At 41.7% G+C, this 24,208-nt stretch overlaps 2 protein-coding genes across 6 annotated transcripts in view; one reads left to right on the forward strand and one right to left on the reverse strand.

The window, feature by feature from the left end:
• Positions 1-1,323: 1,323 nt before the first annotated feature.
• On the reverse strand, positions 1,324-9,202 carry PDE12 (phosphodiesterase 12). Its single transcript, XM_009938675.2, has 3 exons — positions 7,949-9,202; positions 6,795-6,873; positions 1,324-6,097 (listed from the first exon to the last, which is right to left on the reverse strand). Exons 1-3 carry the CDS (start codon positions 9,200-9,202, stop codon positions 5,655-5,657), a joined length of 1,776 nt encoding a protein of 591 aa, XP_009936977.2. The 3' UTR covers positions 1,324-5,654.
• Positions 9,203-9,315: 113 nt separating this feature from the next.
• Positions 9,316-24,208, forward strand: part of DNAH12 (dynein axonemal heavy chain 12) — a 73,199-nt gene continuing 58,306 nt past the window's right edge. For 3 of the 5 annotated variants that reach the window (XM_075433092.1, XM_075433095.1, XM_075433096.1), the window contains exons 1-12: positions 9,316-9,537; positions 9,957-10,032; positions 14,175-14,338; positions 16,574-16,664; positions 16,957-16,983; positions 17,842-18,031; positions 19,148-19,217; positions 20,073-20,231; positions 20,924-21,119; positions 22,317-22,505; positions 23,670-23,820; positions 23,930-24,021. In XM_075433092.1, coding sequence (XP_075289207.1) covers positions 14,175-14,338; positions 16,574-16,664; positions 16,957-16,983; positions 17,842-18,031; positions 19,148-19,217; positions 20,073-20,231; positions 20,924-21,119; positions 22,317-22,505; positions 23,670-23,820; positions 23,930-24,021 — 1,329 coding nt within the window. In that variant the 5' untranslated portion in view covers positions 9,316-9,537; positions 9,957-10,032. Of the gene's footprint in view, positions 9,538-9,956; positions 10,033-14,149; positions 14,339-16,573; positions 16,665-16,956; positions 16,984-17,841; positions 18,032-19,147; positions 19,218-20,072; positions 20,232-20,923; positions 21,120-22,316; positions 22,506-23,669; positions 23,821-23,929; positions 24,022-24,208 lie in introns of all 5 variants that reach the window. The other 2 variants (XM_075433093.1, XM_075433094.1) reach the window with 2 other exon arrangements.

Below are 24,208 nucleotides of genomic sequence, written 5' to 3' on the forward strand. Positions count from 1 at the left end.
AGTAGGTCGCTCATTTTCCTCTAAGCAAGGCATTTTCATTCTGCCTAGACTTATTGATGCTGATTATACGGGGACAATCAAAATTATGATCAAAGCCTTTTTTCCACCAATTCATATTATGGCTGGAACCAGAGTAGCTCAATTAATACCGTTCAAAGGTATGGTTCCTCATACTTCCAAATCCTTTAGGGGAGACAAAGGCTTTGGTTCCTCTGATGATCCTAAAGTATTTTTTACCATTCCGGTAACAAATCAAAAACCAACTAGAACTGTGACGTTTGATGGGCCCCACAATATCGCTAGCACATTAGTTACCTTATTGGATACAGGCGCTGATGTTAGTATCTTTCCAAAACGACAGTGGCCTGCATCATGGCCCTTGAATAGAGTCTATACTCAGGTGATGGGAATCAGAGGTGTGCAAGACACTCAGGTAAGTACTGGATATATTACTGTCACTGACGTAGAGGACACTCAATTGCGGGCGCAAATAAAACCCTATGTAGTCGACTCTCCTATTTTGCTGTTAGGATGAGATTGCCTTAATCAGTGGGGTTTAACATTGTCAACTCCACCTTTTTTGTAGCGGTCACTGATGCGGGACGCTCACCCCCTCTGCTTCAATTAACCTGGTTAACTGATACACCTGTTTGGGTGGATCAGTGGCCACTCTCATATGAAAAGCTGTCCCACTTAAATGAATTGGTCGATGACCAATTAGCTAAAGGACATTTAGAGAAATCTGTGAGTCCTTGGAATACCCCTGTTTTTGTGATCCCAAAGAAGTCGGGGAAATGGCGTTTATTACATGATTTGCGCGCAATTAATGTTGTAATGGAAAGCATGGGTGCGCTACAACCCGGAATGCCAACCCCCACTATGTTACCGGAAAACTGGGAAATTATTATCATTGATCTAAAAGATTGTTTTTTCACTATCCCTTTACATCCTCAAGATCGAGCAAAATTCGCTTTCAGTGTGCCCTCACTGAATAAACAAGAACCGTACAAACGCTACCAATGGACTGTTTTACCTCAACGTATGAAAAATTCGCCTACGATCTGTCAGTATTATGTGGCGTGGGCTTTAACACCCGTTCGACAAGCTCATCCAGAATGGATTATTTACCATTATATGAATGACATTTTAGTAGCCAGTGAGTCGTTTGTGTTCAGAGATACAATTAATTACCTATCTCAACAATTAGCTACAGCAGGACTTGTTGTTGCTCCGGAAAAAATACAAACAGCACCTGTTTATAAATATCTGGGGCTCTCTATCACTGATTCTATTGTCCAACCCCAAAAGTTACGTCTTACTACAAATGTAGTGACTTTACATGATGTACAGCATTTGGTAAGAGACCTACAGTGGCTTCGCCCGTATTGTGGTATTTCAAATGAAGATTTATCCCCTTTTTTACAGCTACTGTGAGGCGGTGGAGGGGCTGATGCAACTCGTAAGCTCACTCCTATGCATAGAACAACTTTAAAGACTATTGAAACAAAACTTTCTAACGCCTTCACAGGGCGGAGAGTTTTTGATTTACCTTTCAACTTGGCTATCATGAATTCCAACAGGTATTTAGCTGCAATTATATTTCAGTGGGACTCACAACGTTCAGATCCTCTTATCATCTTAGAATGGTATTTTCCCCCGAGTCATTGTTCAAAAACAATAGCGACGCGTTCAAAAGGTATAGCGCTATGTATCTCTAAGATGCGGAACCGGTTGTGGGAAATCGCAGGGACCACTTGTGATACTATGTATTTACCCTATACCGAAAACCAACTTGTTAAACTGTTACAACATCGTGTAGATTTTGCTTTAACTATTTTAGGATACAGTGGTAAAATCAGCAATCATTACCCAGCACATCGATTGTTTGCCACCAATTTATCTTTTGAAAAAGAATTGATGTTGCGATCTCAACCTCTGCAGGGTAAAACAATCTTTACTGATGCTAGTGTCCGAACTGGCAAAGCAAGATTTGTGTGGTTTGAAAATGGTGATTGGCAGCGACAAATATTTTTAGCTGATGGCTCTGCTCAAATTTTGGAGCTATTGGCAGTAGTTTCTGTCTTTCGGCAATTTGCTATAGAGCCTCTAAATCTTATATGTGACTCGGTATATGTGGTCGGCGTCGTAAAACACCTAAAGTGAGCTTTCTTAAAGGAGGTATCAAATCCTCAATTATGGAAGTTACTTGTTCAGCTATGGCATCTCCTTAATACTCAGCAAGAACCCTATTTCATTACACATATTCGCAGTCATACGCCAATTCCTTGGGGTTTGGCTGAAGGAAATCATCTTATTGATGGCCTAGTTGCTGCACCTGTTATTGTTCCAGATCTATTTCGGCAGGCACTTGCCTCGCATGAATTTTTTCACCAATCTGCTAAAGCCTTGAGCAGGCAATTTAGTCTCTCAAAAAGCCAGGCAAAAAATATTATCACTGCTTGTCCATCTTGTTCACAAGCACGAGTTGCTATTGATGACGGCATCAATCCTCGAGGTCTTGGCCCACTAGAATGCTGGCAAACTGATGTTACTCAAATTCCTCAATTTCGAAATGTTCAACAGGTTCATGTTACTACTGATACCTTTTCTCATATGATGTGGGCCACAGCCTTAACATCCACCTCTGCTTCTTGTGTACGTAGACATTAGCTGCAACGTTTTGCTGTTTTAGAAGTCTCCCATAAAATTAAAACAGATAATGGTTCTGGTTATATTGCTCAATCCACAACTCATTTTTTAAATCAGTGGGGGGTACTCCATGTTACAGGTGTCCCGGGAAATTCCACAGGTCAAGCTATTATTGAACGAGCTCACCACACATTAAAATCACAGTTAGAAAAACAGAATGAGTATGCTCTACCCCCAGAAACACAATTGATGAAAGCATTATATGTGCTGAATTGGCTAAACATTCGAGAAAATGACTCTTTACCTCCAGGAATAAAGCATTTAGGAGAATTAAAGAAATCAACTTTTGAGGAAAAACCACCTGTGCAATGGTATGATGTGAAAAATAATAATTGGAAAGGTCCGGTAAGATTATTGACCTGGGGAAGGGGTTATGCTTGTATTTTAACAGAAACCGGTACAAGATGGTTACCAGCGAAATGGATCAGACCATGGAAAGATGAAGTACACAGTTCAGACAGTGGAGGAGATGGATAATTCTGCTGTTAACTGTTTGCCCTCTGAATGGTGATACAGTAACCGTGGATATGGCCCTTTCTCAGAATTCACCTAACATGTGGGTGACTTGGGCACATAAGGCTGGAGTCACAGATTTTTGTCTGTCACTACGACAAGTTGGGAATCCTTTTAAAACTTGCTTGATTGGTATCCCGTATATAAATATATCTGAATTTGGCAATTAGACCCATCTGGGACCATTGTTAAATGAGTCAATTATTTGGCAAGCAGCTCAACAGAACTCGTGGACTTATGAGTCTACAGCAATGGCCCTGTTAATAAAAAATTTGAATAAAACAATGTTGCCTCCCCAAGAATTAGAACTTCTGGGCTCAGACCAAGCTGGTGGCTGTTGGTATTTTAGTACCAGCACTGTTAGAGGCGAGGATGATATCGAGACGCGAGTTTCACCTCAGAAGTAGTGGTACCAAGATGATTTTTACTGCAATGGTTCTGCCCCTCATATACCGTATAACATCACAAAACCACGAGCTTTACCGCCTAGTTATTTTTTGATATGCGGCGATAGGGCATGGCCAGGAGTGCCGGCCCTGCCATTTGGAGGCCCTTGTTATATTGGAAAATTGACCTTTTTGATGCCACGTAAACAACATTTACAGTATCTAGTACAAGTGAGTAAAACAGTGAGTGAAACAGGCCACCAAAAAAGAGCAACGGTAATGCTCAACGAAAAATGTGATGATAATGTTGTAGTGTGGGGAAAAGTGTTGTCTATTGCTGGTTCTCTTTTTCTTCCACAGTTGTCATCAATCCAAGCGTTGCAATCTCTACACACCCTGGCCTGCTGGGCAGGCAAACAAATGAATAAAACCTCAGAAATTCTGTATGATCTGGCAACCGACCTAGATAGTGTTCGCCATGCGACTTTGCAAAATCGAGCTGCAATAGATTTCTTGTTATTAGCACATGGACATGGGTGTGAAGAGTTTTCTGGTATGTGCTGTATGAATCTTTCTGATCATTCACAATCGATTCATAAAAAGTTACAAGAGTTGATGAATAATATGCGTAAATTGCGATCTGAAGATCGGTTTGACGACTAGCTGAGTTCCTTAGGAATTGCCGGCTGGATAAAAGATTTAATCAAGTATGGTCTCATTATCTTATGCTCAATTATTGTTTTGCTAATAATCTTTCCTTGTATATTACAATGCTCTATGTCTATACTTATGGGACTGATGGATACGATTTTAAGAAAGAAAAAAAGGGGAACTGTGGGGTTCGCTGCGGTAGAGCAGGGCCTGTAGGCCTTGCTTGACCAAAGTCAGTGATCGAAGGATGCCCTGATGAAAGACTCAAGGACTGTGGCAAAGCACAGCCAAAGTAAACAAGACGGAAGCAAAGATTCACAAGGAAATGGGACTGAATGGTCTGCCAAGAAATGCAGGTGGCGAGTAAAGATGCTACTGTGAGAAAGTTATGTTCTGTACTAATGAGCTATATCCTGTACTAATGAGAAACTAGAAATCAAAAATAATTAGTAGTTGTCACCATAAATATCAGGTATAATCTGTAGCTGTCACTAGAAAAATGCATGTTCCGATGAGATAATCTTGAAAAATAGTATATAAGGTACTGAATCTATGAATAAAGTTTGACATTTGCAGCATTCATATTGTATGCGTATGTTTTGTCCATCTTCACCACGGGCATGTTGCAACATTCTTATATTGCCAATGATTATAAACAGAAGGAACAGATGTTCAAAGTAGATGCTACCTATATATGTAGTCCAATTTTACCAAGTGCTAAAGTTACCCTCATTGCCCATATTAAGCAGGCAAGCAAAATGCTTCCAAATCAAGTATAATCTTAAATTCAAGATGGTTGATTGTTGACAGAAAGCCTATTCACTGATAATTAAAGAACATCTTTTCAGAAAGTAGTAGGCACAAGTACATTGTTCATGCCACTTGCTAAAAAATTGGACACAGCAATGGTAAGTGAACAATTTCTGAACTTATTTTAAAAATTTGTCATTTGTCTTGTCATGACAGTAATTGCAATAAGGTTGAGTCGGCTAAAGCCATGTGTCTTCAGGTTCTGCGTTTGGTTCTGAATTAAGCAGGGTTCTGTTTGTACACTGTCTTATAAATCAGATTAAATTCACGTATCTTTTTTAACAAAATAATTCTTAATCCTTTAAAAACACCTATAACAAAAGGTATACGATAATCCAATTTTCAAAACCCCCCCATGTTAAATATATTTGGTTTTCCTATTAGCATATAAAAAGGGGAAAGTTGTCATGCAAATATTCTGACCAGTGTGATAATGCTCCACAGAACCATTAAACACATGAACTTTTTAGTAATAATTCTGACTTTACTTTTAGTAGCATACAAGTCAGGGTTTAAACTCAGTTTCCCAGCAGTAAATTAAACTTCTTGTTTGAAAACTCCCAAAAGCACCATGAAAGAGCTGATCTATTTCCACTTTAAGTCACATACTAGTGCTATATGATCAGAAGGATGTGAAACACTCGGCAAAGCCTGGTGAGCTGTTATTTCTTCATGACTTGGCAATGGAATGACCTGTTCAACCTCTAGAGCATTTCTGTCGATGAAAATGTAGTCCAGACACCCATGAAACCCACCAACATAGTTCGTGTAAGCAGGTTCTCCGCAAGCACTTAGCAGTTTGAAAGGATGGCTTAGAGGCATATTGCACCTTTCTTCTTCACCGTTCGAGACCCAGTCTTCATGATCTTCAGCAATGCCACCACTGTTAATAAAACTATATGCTCCAGATGATGGTGTACTGTTAAAATCTCCACAGAATATGACTGGTGTGCTAGGATACAAATCACATGCTACGTGCTTGATGTGAGACAAGGCTACAGCGACTTGGATGAGCCGGATGTTCCCTCCTAAGAATACAAAGATGTATTACTTTAAATACTTCACAGTAGCACTGGAGGAATTTTCCAAGTTGCTCATTTAAGCATATATCATGTATAGCTCTGAAACAGTAATCTCACTTTAAATTTTCCGTGCACTACATTTTAGAATAGTTTTCATAAATAAAGCCGCCTTTGAAGTTTGTGACTATGAAAGTTTTAGAGAGGCAGGCAGTGTTTCAATTTAAACTTGCGCATGCAAGAACTCTGAACCTTAAACACCCATAAAGAAAACTAATTTAAAAGAGGAGAATCTCTTCTAAAAGCTTCTGTAGCCAAATTTGGTTGCCCTTCTGGCAGTGCCCCAGTAGAACTCCTTCAGGTACAACAAGACTGGGAAGCCACAAACACACACAAAGCTACCTGTATTTTACAGTCTGCTCTTTGGGTGAATGGTGTGTAACATGATTTGCCTTGCTTTCAGCTGTATTCTACTGACTCCCAGGCAGACTAGAACAATCTTACTCTAAGAAAAAAAAACAAACAGACCTAACAGCCTGGCTAGATTCATCTAGATAAGAAGCAAGGCAGGAAACCCCCAGTTCCAAAAGAAAAGGTTATAGCTGCAGAAGAAGGGCGGGGGGGGGGGGAGGATCTATTCTCCCTAGGAAGGACAAAAACCTTTACAGACCCCATTATGCTACACACACGAATATGACAAAATTACCTTTTGGATGCCAGTAGAGGTGGGTATTGGCTACACAAACCCTCCTGGAAGGGTCAGTTGTAGACTGAAGAACTGAAACCTCCAAGAGAAAAGGCAATCTTTGATAAGTCTTAAATAGAGAGGTTACATATTTTTAGAAAATGCAATAGTTAGCTTATGCCTTTATGGCAATCCCATTCAAAGAATGTGATGCTAATAACTAATAAACAGTACAGGTCCTAAGTTGAGTCTACCTTCTATATAACGTCAGGGTATCAGCCAACATATTACCACTACATCCAGATATTTAATAAATGTTCTTTTGTCTGTGTCTGGTTTGGCCGTATTTTTTCCTTCAATCCATTCCATATTTTTCCCTAAGATGTTGCTGATGCTGTACCATTCTTAACTACTTTTGTTTTCTATTGTCCCACCTCTGCAGTGGAATTGGAGCTATGTCTCTGGTTTTAGCAAGGAAACTGTAGCATTGCATAGTTCTTCAACTGAACGTAAATTCAGAGTTGATTTCAGTTACCAAGGAAAGCTTGTTAGCACTACTCAGTCCATGAGTAAGAAACTTCTACCAACCAGTGTTTCTGTAATTCCTGACACAGACCTAGATCTTACACACTCCTACTTACACAGTAGTTCTGCTGGCAGACCCACTGGCATCAACAAGTGGACAGACCTGCCCAACCTTGCTTCTCTCCCTACTGTTACTTTGGTAAAGTAGCATTATTAAAGCAAGGTAGATTAACTTAATCTCATTTACAAGTGATTTACAATATTTAAATTCTATGAAATACATACTCTGACATAGGAGAATAAGTAGTGAAAAACTTGGCATCCGATACCACCAACCAGGAATCAATACCTGGCCCAGAATCTCAACAGCTGCCCTCATCTTAAAACAAAGAAAGTAATTTTGCCTTTTTTGCCAGATTTTGGTAATTTCACATGTCCAGTTCAGTAAAGTCTCAATGTTTTGCTCTTGTTCCTAAGTTGCTCTTCTGCTCTATTCATTGCCCTAGCTAACAGAGACCGTACCACTGTTCTGTCTGTATTTCAGATGGTTAACCCTTTGCCTCCCTACTCCTGCGCTTTGATGCTCGGCAAATCTAACCTGGCTGCACCTGCCAGAAGACAGTGGGAAGAGGACAGTGGGGAGACAGTACCTGCAGCACAGATGACCTCTGCAGCACCTTCTCCTGCACCAAGGGGTACTTGGCCAGCTTATCACGCAGCTCCTGGTGCAGCGGATCCAAGAGCAGGGCTTCGCTGAAAGCGATGTCGTGCCGGCTAAGGAGGCAGAACTTGTCCCTGCGGTAGAAAGTGGCCAGGCCTTCGTGCTGCTTCTCTTTAATCCTGAAGAGCCCTTCGAGTCCGAAAGCGTCTAGGGCTGGAGCCAAGCTGTCCGTGAAGACGGACTTGTCCACCTCTTGCAAGCAGATGAGGTCAGCGCTGTAGCCCGCCAGCTCCTTCTTGAGGAGGCTCTGCCGGTAGTCGAGCTCCAAGGCGTACGGGGCGCAGTACGGGTAGAGCACGGTGCGGGAGAACTCGGTCTGGGCGTAGGAGTCGGCCAGGGTGTTGTAGGAGACGGCGCGGACGGAGCCCTCCCCGCAGACCTTCCCGGTGTAGAGGTGCCTGGAGTCGAAGGTGCAGGCGCCGGGGCCGGCCTCCACGGGGCCGCTGCTCTCCACCTCGCGCGGCGGCCCGCACCGCCGCGCCCCGTCCGCCGGCGTGCACCGCAGCTTCAGCCGCAGTCCCACCAGCGCGTTGGACGGCGTGAAGACGCGCCCGCCGGCCGCCGCCTCCACCCAGGCCGGGCCGCCGCCGCCGCCCGCCGCCGCCTCCTCCTCCTCCTCCTCCCCCGCCGCGGGCCGCCGCTCGCGGAACCAGCGGAAGAGGCAGTGCTGCGGGGCCGCGAACTCGGCGCTCACCTTGGGGCACACCGGGAAGCCGGCCAGCAGCGAGCGCGGCAGCCGCAGCTCGGTCAGCGCCGGCGGGTTGCGCTCCACGCGGTACCGCGCCTCGCCGATCTGCAGCACGGCCCCGTCCTGCCAGGCCGCCGCGTTGGGCACCTCCTCCGCCACCGCCTCCCCGTCGCGGGAGAAGAGCCGCACGGCCGGCGCCGCCGCCGCGTCCCCCGCCGGGCCGCCCTCCGCCCGCGCCTTCTTGCTCTTCTTCGCCGCCTTGTCGCGGCCCTTGGCGGCGTTGGTGGCGATGCGGGCCAGCGCCCGGCCCAGCGGCTCCGCCTGGTCCCGCTGCATGTGCCTGGCGCTGCCGTCAGGGAGGACGAACCGCAGGCTCAGCTTGGGCTCGGACGGCACGCACCGCACCACGGCCCGCTCCATGGCGGGCGCGCGGCCGGGCCCGGCGGCGGCCCAGCCGCGGAGCCTCCCAAGGGCGGAGCGCAGCCTGCGCCACATGGACCCGGCGCTGCGCCTCGCCCGCTTCCGAGAGGCGCGCCCGGAAGCGACGGGCTCGGCAGCGGGGCGGCGCTACCAGCCGCCGGCGGGAGGGGCAGCGGGAGCAACTCGACGCGCCCGGAGCCGCTGCCTCGCGCGGGTCTCCGCTCCTCCCCTCTCCTCTGGCGAGCGCTCCCGGCCATTAGCCCACCCGCACGGCGTCCGCGAGGCGGCCTGGGCAGGCAGCTCCCTCAGCAGCTCCCTCAGCGGCGGGATCCCGTCTCCTCAGGACGGCTCTGGCGTCCGCCCGGCCAGCGGCTGCCCGAGCGGGGCGGGGGCTCCCGCACGGTGCGCGGGTGGGTGCGGGCTGCTCGTGGATGGGTCTCGTGGTGTCGAGGGTTTTGGGTTTGTTTTCTGTTTCTGAGAAAACTTTTCATGTCGAGGTTGAAAACTCCCAACTGGATAGTCCGGGGCTGCCAAAACGAGCGGTGAAAGTGCCCAGGACTTCCGAGAGCGGATCTAAAAATCCCCCCCAGCTGTTCCTGCGGTCTGCTCGCGGGGCTCTGCCCACGCGGATCCGGTGTTAGGATTTTAAAGTCTCTTTGTCAAAGGTGGGCGAGTAGGTGGTAAATCTCTGGAATGCCTTAAAATTTCCATTTATAGTTTTCTGAAGTGCAGGAGCGTGGCAACAGCTCTCTGATGCGTGACGGTATTGTCATTTCTTACGCGTTGGTGCTGTGACCTGGAGCAAGGAGGTTTTATCTGCTTTGCGCAGGCGGGACGCTGGAGCGGAGAGCCTTGCCGGCTTGCTCAGGCTCTGTTGAGCCCCGTGGCAGACTAGGAAATCGGAGGTAAGATTTTTGCAAGTCTGTGGTGCTTTTTTTTTTTAATAATCAGAGGGGTGTATCAGTAGTCTGGTAGCGTGCAAAGCGCAACGAACACCTGCGAGCCAGCGGGCGCTGAGCGAGCGCGCGGCTGTGGGCGGGTGCCCCTCGCTGTTGGCCGCAGGGGTCCGGGCAGAGCCGCGCGCCGCCGGGGGGCCGCGCGCCGCCGGGCTGAGGGGAGCAGCCGGCGCTGGGGGCGGAGGGGACGCGGCCGCCGCCTGCCCGTGACGGTGGCGGCTCTGTGCGGGGCTGAGGAGGGCCCGGGTTCACGCCCGCGCGCGCGGCTGAGGTGGCCTTGGCAGCGCGGTCTGTCTGTGGCGCCTGAAATGGCGCCGGGGGCGCGGGGGGGGGACAAGCCCGTCCGCGGAGAGCCGCCCGGGAGCTCCGCTCCGCCGCGCCCCGCTGCCCGGGCCTCCCCCCTTCCGCCGGCAGCCGCCGCGCCGCCCGCCCTCGGCTCCGTGGTAACTGCGTTGTTGTCCCCAGCCGCCCCCGTGGAGCCGTCCTGCCCGGCGGCCTCCGCGACCGCGGGAGAGGTGAGGGCGGCGGGGCGGCCCTCCGTGGGGCTGGGGCGGGCGCGGGGCTCGGTGCTGCTCTCGGCCCCGCACCGGCAGGGCTGTGTCCGCGGGCCCTGCGGGGCTGGGGGAGCGCCAGGAAAGCGCAACACCCTCTCGGCTCTCTTGAGCTCAGCTTTATTTCATAGAATTGTAGAGTGGTTTGGGGTTGCAAGGGACCCTGCAGATCATCTGGTTCCCTGGGGTAGGCGGTAGGTACACCTGACACCAGACCAGGTTGCTCAGAGCCCGTCGAGCCTGGCCTTGAACACTGCCAGGGAGGGGGCACCCACAGCTTCTCTGGGCAACCTGTGCCGGGGCCTCACCACTCTCACAGTAAAGAATTCCTTCCTTATATCTAATCTAAATTTACCCTCTTTCAGTCTAAAGCCATTACGCCTTGACCTATTGTTGTCCCACAAAATGGGTTCATTCACCCAGTGTGCAATAAGCCAATCTCACAGAGCGAAGATAGCTGTTTATTTGATGTCTGCATAGAGATGGGCGCTAGGTGGCAATTCCACAAAGCTGGCACACGTTGGCTAACACACGGTGAACATTTATACATTTCGCGTAACAGTTATTAATACTTTTACAGTTATGCTTAAGCACTGTCTTTCCCCATTGGTCCTTACATGTCTCATCTTCATTTAAAGGTACATTTAAAATGTACGGAGCATGCTCAGTGGTTAGGGGGTCTTTGCTCGGGGATGGGTTTATAAACCACTGGACATGTGGTTTTCATGTTATAATGAGCTAAGTTCATCTAAAAGACACAATCTGGTCAATTTTGTAGTATCTCCGAGTACCTGATCAGGGGAGGATTCCTTGTTCCCAATTCAAGGTCCTTTTGTTCCTTTATCTCTTTGTTTCGCTGGGCTCTGTTATCTTTTTGCATGGTTGAATTGCGCAGTTCTGCCTCTTATGCTTTCTTAAAGCCTTGTTTTGTAAAGTACTTCTTTGGTTTTGGTTTTAACCTTTCATCACTGTCACTACGGGCCCGTGTAAAAAGTCACTCTCCGGCTTTCTCGTAGGCCCCTTCAGGTACTGGAAGGCTTCTCTAAGGTCTTCCCAAAGCCTTGTGTTCTCCAGGCTGAACAGTGCAACTCTCTCAGCCTTTCCTCAGAGGAGAGGAGTTCCAGCCCTCTGATCATTTTTGTGGCCCTGCTCTGGACCTGCTCCAACAGGTCCATGTCTCTCCTGTGCTGAAGGCTCCAGAGCTGAATGCAGGACTCTAGGTGGGCTCTCACCAGAGCAGGGCAGAGGGGCAGAATCCCTACCTCAGCCTGCTGGCCACGCTGATTTTGGTGCAGCTAGGGTATGGCTGGCCTCTTGGGCTGTGAGCATACATTGCTGGCTCATGTTGAGCTTCTCGTCAACCACCAGCACCTCCAAGTCCTTCTCCTCAATCCCTTCTCCAGCCAACCTGTCTTTGTGCTTGGGATTGCTCCGACCCATGTGCAGGACCTTGCACTTGGCCTTGCTGAACCTCATGAGGTTCACACAGGCCCACCCCTAAAGCCTGCCCAGGTCCCTCTGGATGGCATCCCGGCCCTCCAGTGTGTTGACTGCACCATGCAGCTCGGTGTCGTTGGCAAACTTGCCGAGGCTGCAATTTCTTTTGATGACTCCACCACAACCCTTTTTAATTTGTTTCTAGGACATACCAGTGATTTAGGGAGTAGCTTTTGTTGTCTGTTCCCCTGTGAGAACCTGTTGAAATGCTGTTGTGAGTTTGTGTATTGTGTTTCCAGGGGAACCCTACCATGAATCTTTTGGGATCGCCATACTCAGTCACAAGCAAGACTTAAGCTGCTATTGAAAGATAGTCTTTTAGTGTACCTGACCCCAGTCACACAACAGGGTGTTTTTCTTTCTTTTCATTCTTTTTTTTTTTTCTATTTTTCTGTCTTTATATGAGGCGATTATCAAACTTTGGTTGCCAAGTATCTTTAACCATGGTTACCCAATTATCTGCTCCACATTTTCATCCTGCCCCCAAACTGGGATTCCTGTGTCAAACCCATACCTGTCTCCACTTTCCTGTTGCACAGCCCAACTACCCACAACCGTGGTGTCGCAACCAAAACTCCCGTCTGCCTCTCCTGGGTCCCATATCCACCCCACCAAATTACAATCCTGCTTTGCATTGGCAATCTGCATCCACAAGCCAGGGTTTAGCCACATTCCCTCTGTCGTGTGAACAGCTTGCTTGCCTCTTTTGTCTTGGTAATCTCAGTTTAGTCTTTGCTCAGCTTAGCCTTGCTTCTGAAGATGCACACCTTGGCATACTGTAAGTGAATATTATCTAGAGAGCCCAGAGTTGCTGCAGTGTAAAAGAGCTGTAAAACAGCGTATACTGTTGAGCACCTGCTTGGTACTTACAGAGGCACTTGTTCTGCTAGCTCAGATAAACACGTCCAGACAGGCGGTTGAAACAAAATTGTGCCCTGCTCTGCCTTAGGTAAATACATAAAGCGCTGTCGCTAGGGTCTGTTGATGGAATATATGTTTATATGCAAGACAGAGTTCTCAAGCAGCCTGCTAAGTTCACCCCGAGACACTGAGCATCACAAAGTTATTTCTGAATAGTCTTCAGTCTTTTACACTGCTTTTAATGAGAGGATCGTGCTGTTCCTTAACGTTTCCATGCATGGAACAGAGCTTTTAATAACTGCTTTGCACATAGAAAACAAGCTTAATTATTTTTTTCCTTGAGAAACATGAAAAGAAGAATAGGGGGCTGGTTTTGTATAAATGCTTTCTTGATAACTTGCTGCAGTTTTTCTGTCTCTAACAGTGGTACAGTGTCTAAAGAATAACTTTCTCATAATTTGCTCCCATTTGTTTGACATTGTAGTGAAACTGTAAGTTTATGTTGATGTCATTATGATTTTGTTTCTTTTCCTTTAAAGACTACCCTTTACTTCACTAGAATTCTACGATCTCATATTTGAAAATTTGCTGCAGCTTTATCTTTATAGTAATACCTTAGAGGCCACCCTTGTCTGAATTTGTTCCACATTATCTAACATGGGTGAACTTAATGAGCCAGTAACTTTTTTTAAGCGACCAGACAAGAAAGGAGTTGGTAGTCACCTACTGAAGCCACAGGAGCAGTCACGCTGTCTCAGGCCCCATCAGAACAGGGAATCTGCCTAGAACAGGGCCAGCCTGGTGCAGTCTGCCAGAGGGTTTAATAGGCTGCTTTTCTGGTGTCTGCTGGGCTGTGGAGAGCCGGTAGATTAGCACTTAGAGACTTGTAATAGAAATTTGCTTTTATGCGATGTGCTAATCTTGAGTTAATAGAACTGTACCATCATTTTTTGTTATTGTAGACTTTGTATGTATATACTTCCCATTGAACTTTGCCATTTTAGTGTATACAGTATTTCTGTGTTTTCTGAAAGCCAGACTTTCATACCTAAATTGTGGAAATGCCTGAGGCTACCTCATTTTACGTCTTAACATAGGTTCAACTTAATACATGCATCTGATAAACAGCTTTCTGGACAGGATTAATTGTATTCTAGAATCTTGGTTGTGTTATGGTTTTAGATGGCACACTCAGATGGAGCACCTTCCGATAAAAAGACTTTGAGAACTTCATTTCTTCCCGCTGTTTTACCTTCGTCAGTCACATCTGATATGTCACCATTACAGAAAAAACTACTGACATACCGAAGATGCACCGAACAGCAAAAGATGCTTAATCAGTTACTGTGAGTTTCATGTAATTCAATAAATGTTGAAATTCAAATGAAAGAAACATTGCACATTTGACATCTGAGAAATAATAATGGTGTTTGTTAATTTTAGAAGTTTTTGTTGTTACTGTTGCAGTGCTGAACACTTTCCATCTAAAATCATTAATTATACAACATTTGGTGGAATCTCTGATGTTTTTTCTTTTACAGCACCCAAAATCTCCTTGAGGTATGTTTGTTGGGGTGAATTGTGAGGAGAAAGTGACCTTCACAGTTTGAATATTGATTATGATAGACCGAAAAAATCCTTTCTCTTTATTAAAGCTCTTTTAAAAGAGAATCAAAGTCTGGATTACTTGCTTTTGTGTGAATGATCCAAACGTGGGTCTGCCTCTAACGGGCTTCTTTGTCACTCACTATCTTAATGCATTTGCTGCTGAGCTTACTGATCTGTGTCACTGCCAGAGGAGCATAGCTGCCAAGACGATTGGTAAATTCACATGAAATTGTCTTTCAATGTTTTCATTTGAAAAGGAGGAAAGACAATAGGAGGAGGCTGCTTTCATGTAGTTGTTTTAGGTCTAATAGAAAATTAGGTTCTTTTTTTTGTTGTTGTTATTTTGATAGAAATTTATTCCTGAAATACCTAGATTGTTTTCAGGAACTTATGGAAGAATCTCTAGACATGTTGACAATCTTGGCATAAATATGAGAGGATTATGTGGGCTAAGGTTGCATAGTTTATATTAGGATTATGAAATATATAGCAACTTGCATTTTTGTGTAAAAGATTAAAAAGGTAAGGTATTCTAATGTATTTGATAGGATCAAAAAGCACAGAAAAAAATTGTTTTGGCCTTCAGAGGAAGAAGTCGAAATTAAAGACCTATGTAAAGTCTTAATTTAACCTATTTTGAATATTGTCCCTGATATCAAGAATTTTATTTTTGTTGGTGTGGGTTTTTAGTGATTCCATTTGCTGTGACAAGATTTGGTGATGGTAACCAGTTACTTAACTAATTCATATGCAATTGATGTTCCACTTCAGTGGCTTAATTTTAAAGTGGCCTGGTATGACACGTTTTTTTTTCTTGAAAGATACTTGTAAGTGTCCCAAATTGTTGGCTTCATTGGAGCTTGGCAGTGGTGTAAATCTGAGTTGCAGGATCAAAGTCTGAGAAGAATTGATCACAGAAGGGAATGTGATTTGTGCCAAAGAGAAGGGGGGGGTGTTGCCTGTTTTTATCTCTTTTTTTTTTCTTTTTTTTTTTTTTTTTTAAATAATGGTAGCAACAATCAGTTATAGCAAGCAGTTAATCTGTATGGAAGTTAGGAGTAGAGAAAGATGTTTCTTTTCTTTTTATACTTTAAAGGCTGTTATCATACAAATCTGACAAACAAGAAGTCTTTTAACTTTAGCTCTTGGAAAGTAAATCCTGACCTTTCAATGATACTTGCAGTAGCAGAGTGCAGTTTTTAGAATGCAGGTGTTCAGTATGCTGAAAACGTTGACTATGTTGTAGTAATAACTTACTGTGGAGTAAGGTGACTGCTGACTAGCCATTTGACAAACAGCAGTATTCTGCTGGAACATTGATGCAGGTACATTTTTGTACAGAGTGAACTGTCTTTTAAGTAAGGTCCCATGAAGTAATGATTTGCATGTATACTTGAAACTGTTAGTCTGGCTTCCACTTGGGAGTTTTTAGCGGAGTCATGCTGGGATAAGGCTGAAACACTCTGCAAGATGTGTACAGAGTGTATCCCGAAAGGATGGACTGAAATGTTTTAACGCATAAGGTCAGCAGGTCATGCCGACATTAACCATTTAAATTTTTCTGGTAGTTATGTAGCAATTTATAACTACAGGCAGTGAAAAAGAACTGGTATTAAAGTAAACAGCTTTAGGAGTCTTGTTCTGCACCTTTTTTCTTTTTTTTTTTTTTTTCCCCATTATACAGTTGAACAAGGTCTGTTGTAGTTGATCAAGTAGAAGTAAGATATAAACCTAACAGGAGCATTGGGCAATTGGATGAGGTGAATCAAGGCATGTATATATTGTGATTGTGGTTAAGATAAATGTGGCTCTTTAGTTAAGAGAAGACAGAGTATGCAAAGGTAGCCTTACCTTTTTGTGATCTAAGAGTTGGTAAATGTGAAAAAACAGGTTGCATCAATTAAAATGATAGTATTCTTTTTAATATATTATTTGTAGCTTTTCTGCACTTCTGACTCTGTGTTTTACTTTAGAATTGATCGAGCTTTGAAAGCCTATCACATGTCCATGGAAGAAAAATATCACAGAGCTCCTGTACCCCCTATCCCAGAACTGCCTTCCACTGTGAGGAAGTATTTTTTTAATACTTTAATTGTGGCCTGTTTTGTTCTTTGTTATTGGGCCATTTATGCCTCTTGCTTCTTAGTATTTACTTAAAGATACTTATCTCAATCCTTAGTAATTCACAAATGTATTTATATGCTCAAGTAATCCTATTGAAATTGACACCTGTGTATCCACAGAATAAAGAATTAATCTAGGAATAATACTTGTTCAACTGTATATTTCAGATTTTTTTGTTTGTTGTATTTATATGTTCTTAATCTATTAGAATTTTCTGTTCCTTTTTATACAGATGAACAGTGAGCAAGAACAACGAAGAGTGAGTTAAATTCTTCTGCTTTTTTAGCGTAGAAGAGTGAATGGTCTCTGTTCAGAGGGATTAAGTATGTGATGTGGAATTAATGGTGGTTAAACAGGAAAAGCTTTCTCAGTAGTCTTGTTGGGGAAAAATGGAATAGGAAGCAAAATAAGAATCTTTGCTTGTGGTCCAGTAGAAGGAAAGTATTTTTTCTTACATGAAGTATGTCCATCAATAATTTAAGTTTTGATCTAGACCTTAGTTAAAGATCATTACTTAGGAAAAAATGCTAACAGGCTTCAGGATTTTTTCAGTTTAGGTCATAGACTGTATTTTAGCTTGTACTAGAAGTACTCTTTGACATTGTTCACCTGATTTGAAGAATATGTACAAATCCTGGAATTTGTGTATAGTTTTTAAAAGAAGACTTTATCTCTGGGAGCCACTTTAAACTCAAATTAGCATTAAAATATTTATTTTAAGTAGTTTCAGGGAACATCTGTTTTTCCTAGCTGATGTTAAGTAAACTGATTCTGAACACTAGAGATTCAGGTCCCATTTTTTTTTATAACAAGCATATCACTCAAAAGCATAAATACCTATTTCTTTGGGAAAAAAAACAACCCTATTTGTCCATACTTTTTGACATATAAATGGTTTTCCAAAGAGCAAGAACATGAACCTTGAACTGTTTTATAGTCAGTCATAAAATTCAGCAGAGAACCAAGGAAAATGCCGTACTAAATGTTTTGTATTTAAGCATTGATATAGGGAGACCATTTTACCAACTATGGTGAATAAAGAGACTTCATTGTCAAGCCTAATGCAAAAATATTTACATAACTAGTTAACAGACATCTGACAATATTGTCCTTTCAGACAAACTATCTCTTTATGAAGAAATGCGTGCAAAGTAATCCGGTGGTTCCCATTCAGCAGCAGTGGTTAATGTCCATCCTTGCATTGGTGCCACAGTCGTATATGGAAGGCAAAGATAGAGAGCTGTTAGTGGAAAAGCTTTTAGGGGAGGTAACAAGGGATTATGAGATGAGCATGAGAAGATGTGTGGGTAAGTACCAGAAACTACACAGTACTAATATTAAAATATTAACATGTGTGTGTACATGTGTGTGTATATATATATAAAAAATAAGCCGTTCCATGTTCTCCCACTGCAAATAATTTTTCTAGGTTGTTCTTTCAGCCAGACATTATCTTTGTAATTAAGCACTGGTTTTTCTTTTTCTGCCTCACCAAATGTGCATTGAACGTAATTTTTAAGACAAAACTGGATTTTTTTTTTTTTTTTGGACTACTAAAAGGTTAACCAGACAGAGGTATAGTTCAAGGAGAGAAATGGCAGCTGTAGACTTCATGAGAAAGAAGTTGATTGCTGTGACCTTATTTCATGAAGTCTTCAATATGTTTGGTTAATTTGGTGCAAGAATGTATTGGTGTTTTCTACTAGAGAAAGTAGAAACTTTTTATGTACTAGTCATTCTTTTTTTTTTTTTTCCCCTTAAGGAACAACAGCTTTTTTTTAAGCTGTTCATCCACAAGCACATCCATGAGTTTTCTGATGCTACTTTCTATGCATGAGGAAGTTCGCAGTAAAGATCTGCAAAGATAATTAGCTGTTTTCAGATATGACTGATACAACTCACTTTGATTTTTAAACTTTTTTAAAAAGATTCATAAACTGAAATTTTGAAAATGTATTTCCTTGAAATCATGTATTGATGTCTTTTTTATTAACACTTACAGTATCTGAAATCTGAAAATGGGCCAAATTTTGTCAGTATTTTGGTGGATGGTTGATCTTTTAAAAAATGCACATTAAAAAAACACACAATTTAATGTGGGACTAACTTCATAATGTCATCAGTAGGATACTTATGTATATAAGTGTAGTATCTCGCTATAATTATATTAAAAAAAATTGCCATATATTATTAGAATCATAGAATCGTAGAATATCTCAAACTGGGGGGGACCCTTAAGGATTGTTGAGTCCAAGTCTCTGCTCCTCGCAGGACTTCTGAACACTAAACCATGTGACTATGAGTGTCGTCTAGATGCTCCTTGAACTCTGACATGCTTGATGCTGTGACCACTTTGCTGGGGAGCCTGCTGAATATAGCTTCATTTTCTTCTAATGTTCTCTTTTTTTTTTTTTTTCCCCTAGTGCGAAGTGTTCTTATTAAACCAGATATAAAAGGACTTGAAGAGGATGCAACTTTGCCTTTATCACCTCTGTGAGTGGATTAAGTTAGCAAGTAACCCACTGGCAAAACACACTCAGTTGCATGAGTGGAGTTGTTGAACTGCATGAACAGAGTTATGGCACAGTATTGATCCTGGAGTCCCTTAATGAGACACTCTGTCTGTAGAGGATCTTACATTTGAGCATCTTGTATCTGTATGCTTTACAAAGTTTTAGCACTGACAGGGTTTTACCACTGTTATTACAGTTACACAGAATAGCACTAATGACTGCAAATGAGATTTATATCTCTGAGTGCCCAGACACTAAAGCTGTATTGCAGCCACCTCTGGAATGAAGTGTGTGTGTGTGTGTACAGGGCAGTTTACTGGCAGACAGCAGCATTGTACAGTACTTTAACATGATAAAACTGCATCTAGAGCCAAGGTTCCATATCACTTTGGTGTTATGAGGTGGAACCTTGAGACTGAAGAAAAGGCTATTATGCTGTGCCAAAATAGAAGAGGAATTCTGGTAGACAGAATGTAATGATCTGAAATGCACAATTTGCTGAAGCATCAGAATGTGTGCCATCTAAATATTTATGATAAATACTTCTTGTTAGTGGTTGGTGAAGTTCAAAGTTTACATTGAAAGAGCTTCAGGAAGAGCAGGTGTCTGAAAACACTCTGGAGTATAAAACGTGGTTGATCAAACAGAGTATCTTTATGGCTTCCACTGCATCGTTTTGGGAATATGTCTATGGCACTTAAATAACTATTCAGGTTAGGGAATAAGCATTTTAATACTACTTTTTATATGTCAGAATGTTTTATTCAAGTATTGCTTGAGCTCTTCATTTTTCTTTTTGTTTGTTTGTTTTGGTTGTTGTGGGGTTTTTTTTCAGAGGCCTGGATTTTTCTAGACCGTGGCATAACAGTTTTATGAAAGCAAAAGATCAAATCCTTTCCAACTTGCACATTCTCCACCCCACAATGAAAACTCTACTGGATCTTGGTTATGCAGCATTCTCTACCTTTCTTATAGTGGATTTCTCAAGTTTCAGGTAAAGTTTGTTTTGATGAGCTATTAACCTGTGTAGGTTTTTGAAGCTGATGAAGAAGAGATTGTTCAATTCTATTGTTTATCATAGGGTTTTTTAGATAATAAATTTCTTCAGTGTGTCGTTTAATATTCTTGGAGTAGGTTGCTTTGTGTTATGACACATTTAACTTTCTGCTCTCTGTTACATGTACATATTTTATTGGTGCTTAGACTGCTGGTAGTATCAGCCCTTTTGATTTGTGTTTTGCTTTTAATTCTGTAAAGGTTTCCTCATTATTTATTTAATCTTAATGCCGTGATCCCTACAGAAGGCTGGTTGAAGTAGCATTTGAAAAATTGACTCACAGTGGTGTTGCTATCTGTAGGGAATTCTACGCTAGCCCTGAAGATCAGATTTCTTGCTGGTTTTCATGAGTTGAATTTTTAATCTTGGAACTTTTCATTTTCCTAATTTTCAAAAAGATAATTTTTCAATTATCTTTTTTCTCATTATTTTTTGTGGTAACTGTTCTTTATTTCCTGGGGTTTGGGCTACTTTTTCCACTCATTTAAGTCTACAGAAGTGATGCTTAGGTTACCACTGTGCTTTCTGCTAAAAAAGAATGGATTCATAGTACAGTATAGATTACTGTTACTTTACTCCATGGGTTTTTTATTTTTGTTTATAAAGTTGCCTGTAACTTTCTTTTCTAGATTGAAAAGGCCAATTGACTTAGAATCTTTAAAGACTGATGTCTCTCTAAGCTGTTCTAAAGCAGAAGAGAAAATATTGAATACGTGGTATCAAAGAGTTATCGGTCTCTTTACTCAGAAGCAGGCATTGAATGGTGTGAAGTTGAATCAGGTTGACTCTTTTTATAACTGTGTGGCTACGCTTATGTCTAATCAGGTAGAAATCTTTCCTCTCTGTGATAAACTTAGTGTGAAATATAGATAGTTTTAGTGAGTCAGGACATTATATGATACAGGGCCTGTTTAATTATTCATTGTTAGCCATCTGTTGCATATAATCCAGTAAATTATTCAAAGTGTTAAATATTTTTAACCTCCCTCATTTAAAATAAACGCATAGTCTTGTCTACTTCTTTTCCTTCTAGTTTTTTGACATGGAAAATTTATTCATTTTACCAACTAGAATCTAATTAGCTTAAGGAAAGAAATGTCTCGGTGTTCTCAGGACCCTTCCTATAACCAATCTTGGCACTATAATTACATGTCGTACATTAACAAAGTGATCAAAACCTGGTCTGTCTCCCTTGAAAGCAAACATACCTACACAAACAGACTGAAAGTCCAGTTCTGCTAGCATGTATCCAAGTGGCTACAGTTCTGCAAAATTTCCAAACACATTTTTTTTGTGTGGAAAATGATACCATGATGCTTTGTGAGTTAGTTTTTTCTCTCCCTGATTATTTATGTCATGATGGAAGTTGTATGAAGTGTTTCTCAGTTGTTTTTTTTTTTAAATGAATTTCCAGTTGTTTTATTTCCTAATAATAATAAAACAAGAACATTCAAATTAAATCACTGCTTTCAGACTGACAATTGTTTTTCGAAGTCCTTAGTTTACTGAAAGTTAAAGATGCTTTAGCTTCCAGTTAACTTAAAGCATCTGTTGTTTATGTTGATCTATTTGGGAATATAATAATCATTGGGAATATAAAAGTTCAGTGGTTTGAGAAGGCATTCATTTTTAGGATTAACCCTTTATTTTACTTTGTAGAAAAATAATGGAACAGTAGTCCAATCGAATCATTCTCATATTAAAAAAGTAAAAAAGTCAGAGGAAAATGCATTCCAGATATTTCATTTATACTTAAAGCATGTGTTAGTAATAGACTTATGTAGCAAAAATAAATGCATGGGCTTTACTGAAATACTTGTTTACTTGTTCATCAGTTTACATCCTTTAAGGGTTGGGACTAATGCCCACTGAATTCGTGAGTAAACCTCACACTGCTGCAGTTATCCATGAATCAGGCTAAAAGTACTAAAATGGATGGACGTCCTGGTTTGCTGAATGAAGGGGAAGTGGGATGGGGCTTTCTATTCTTTCAACTAATAGGTGATATATGTTATTACCTAGCTGAAAGAATTATTGAGAAGAACAGTTGAAGCTTTTGTGAAACTTTTTGATCCTGAAGACAGAAATTGTCTACCTGTATTTAAGATGGAACTGACTCTTGATGAGAAGAAAATGGAGTTTTATCCAAGCTTCCAAGACCTAGAAGAAGCAATTCTGTTTATAGTAAATCGTATAGGACAGACTCTCCAGGTGTGCTTTTGTCTTTGTTTAAATATGTAACTGCTAAGTTGCTCCATACATGAACATACTAGTAATTTAGGACTCTGACTACCATGGAAATGAGAAGCAGAATGCAACTTGAGGTATTTATTTTCCATGAGCATTCTGCAGGTCACTTCATGAATCTTGATGCCCAGTGAAACTCCAGGCTTTGAAACTCATTTTGTTATTCCTTTTTCAGAAAAACATTAGTACACCTGCTATTCATTGTTTTAGTCTGCTTTTTTAATCTGCCAATCTGTGTGTGTGTCTACAAATTAATTGTCTGGTAGAAGTCAGGCTGAAAACTTACCCGGGAAAGAAAACTAGCCAGAAGATAAGCTTTTTGTTTTCTTCTTTGGTATATTTAGAAAACCTGAGAATGCTTTAAGGAACCACATATTCTAATTTATTTATGTATTTAGTTTTAACATTGAAAATAAAGTAGTTTTGCATTGTATACTTTCTGTGAACTAACATTTTGCATAGAAATATAATTAACACCTTAGTTGTATGTGTGATGATTTACAAAATTACAATAAACTTGCATTAATAATTAAGATCCTCAGAGACAGACAAGGAAAATTAGCTAAATATTCCTTTACTTTTTAAGAAAAAGAAGTAACAACTAGTGTATACAGTCTCTAAAGATGTATGTCTTGGGAACCAATCTATGACCCAAGGGAAGACAGCCTTTCTGGGGGCTTTAGATGTATTTAGATGTGGACTTAGTATTGGCCTTGAATCATACATGACGGTACTTTTGGAGAAGTGTTTTGGGTTTAGTTCTGTGTGTTTGCACACAGGATAGAGTTTAATTTTATATAGGATTGGATAATTATTTTGTGTCCGTTTTACATGTTTCCTATTAAACTTTCTGAGTAAGGAATAGTTGCTCTAGGTACGTATGAAGCACCTGGCCTTGGTCATGATTAGGGTCTCATACTTTGCTGGTACAGTGTCTTCTGCACATTGCAGCTTACTTTTAATTTTAGAAGTATATATATTACATGTATATATTTTATATTATTATATTACTATTTTATATATTATATGTATATATATGTTATATATATTATATATATATTACATGTATATATGTATCCCTGCATTGCTTTTTTAAATTTATGTAATCAGAACTTGCACTTCTATTAGAACATCCAGACAGTACGTTCGTGGCTAATGGGAGGCACTACAACTCTGGACACTGAGCTTCCTAACCATGTCATAGCATGGGCCACATCTACACTGAAAAAATCTATCAGAGACAACTTAGAAGGTCCAAAGGAATATTTTGAAAACTATGGTGAGTGATAGAAGAGTGTTTAAATAACTGTGTTACTTCTTTGAAATAAGTAACTTACTGTACAGCGCGTGCGTTATAGTAATATTAATATAATATTATTGAATTATAGTTGAAAGGTATGGCTGGCTTGTAGATGGAACTGCACAGGCACGGACAGAAAGATTTGAAGCAGAAGAACACAGTTTTGATGAATATACTGCTGTAAGTTTTAATTATACATTTTATATATAATTTCTACTATACATACAGCAAAAATAACAAGGAAACAGAGGATAATGAGTGTTTCACTTCTAGCCAAAAATTATGTTGACTACCTACAAATCTACAACATTAAGTGTGGTTTTCCCTTAAAGTCTGTGGTAAGTAGAAAAATCTATTATTTATTTTC

Source organism: Opisthocomus hoazin, chromosome 11 (genome assembly GCF_030867145.1).
Source record: "Opisthocomus hoazin isolate bOpiHoa1 chromosome 11, bOpiHoa1.hap1, whole genome shotgun sequence".
Taxonomy (NCBI): Eukaryota; Metazoa; Chordata; class Aves; order Opisthocomiformes; family Opisthocomidae; genus Opisthocomus; species Opisthocomus hoazin.

What these genes read in the sequence shown, in the direction of transcription:
- PDE12 (XM_009938675.2), bottom strand. Translation starts at nt 9,202, where the DNA reads ATGTGGCGCAGGCTGCGCTCCGCCCTTGGGAGGCTCCGCGGCTGGGCC. An exon ending in AGAGGTCATCTGTGCTGCAG is followed by an intron (nt 6,874 to 7,948) that starts GTACTGTCTCCC and finishes TTTCTCTTGGAG; the next exon opens with GTTTCAGTTCTTCAGTCTAC. An exon ending in CCTCTACTGGCATCCAAAAG is followed by an intron (nt 6,098 to 6,794) that starts GTAATTTTGTCA and finishes TTGTATTCTTAG; the next exon opens with GAGGGAACATCCGGCTCATC.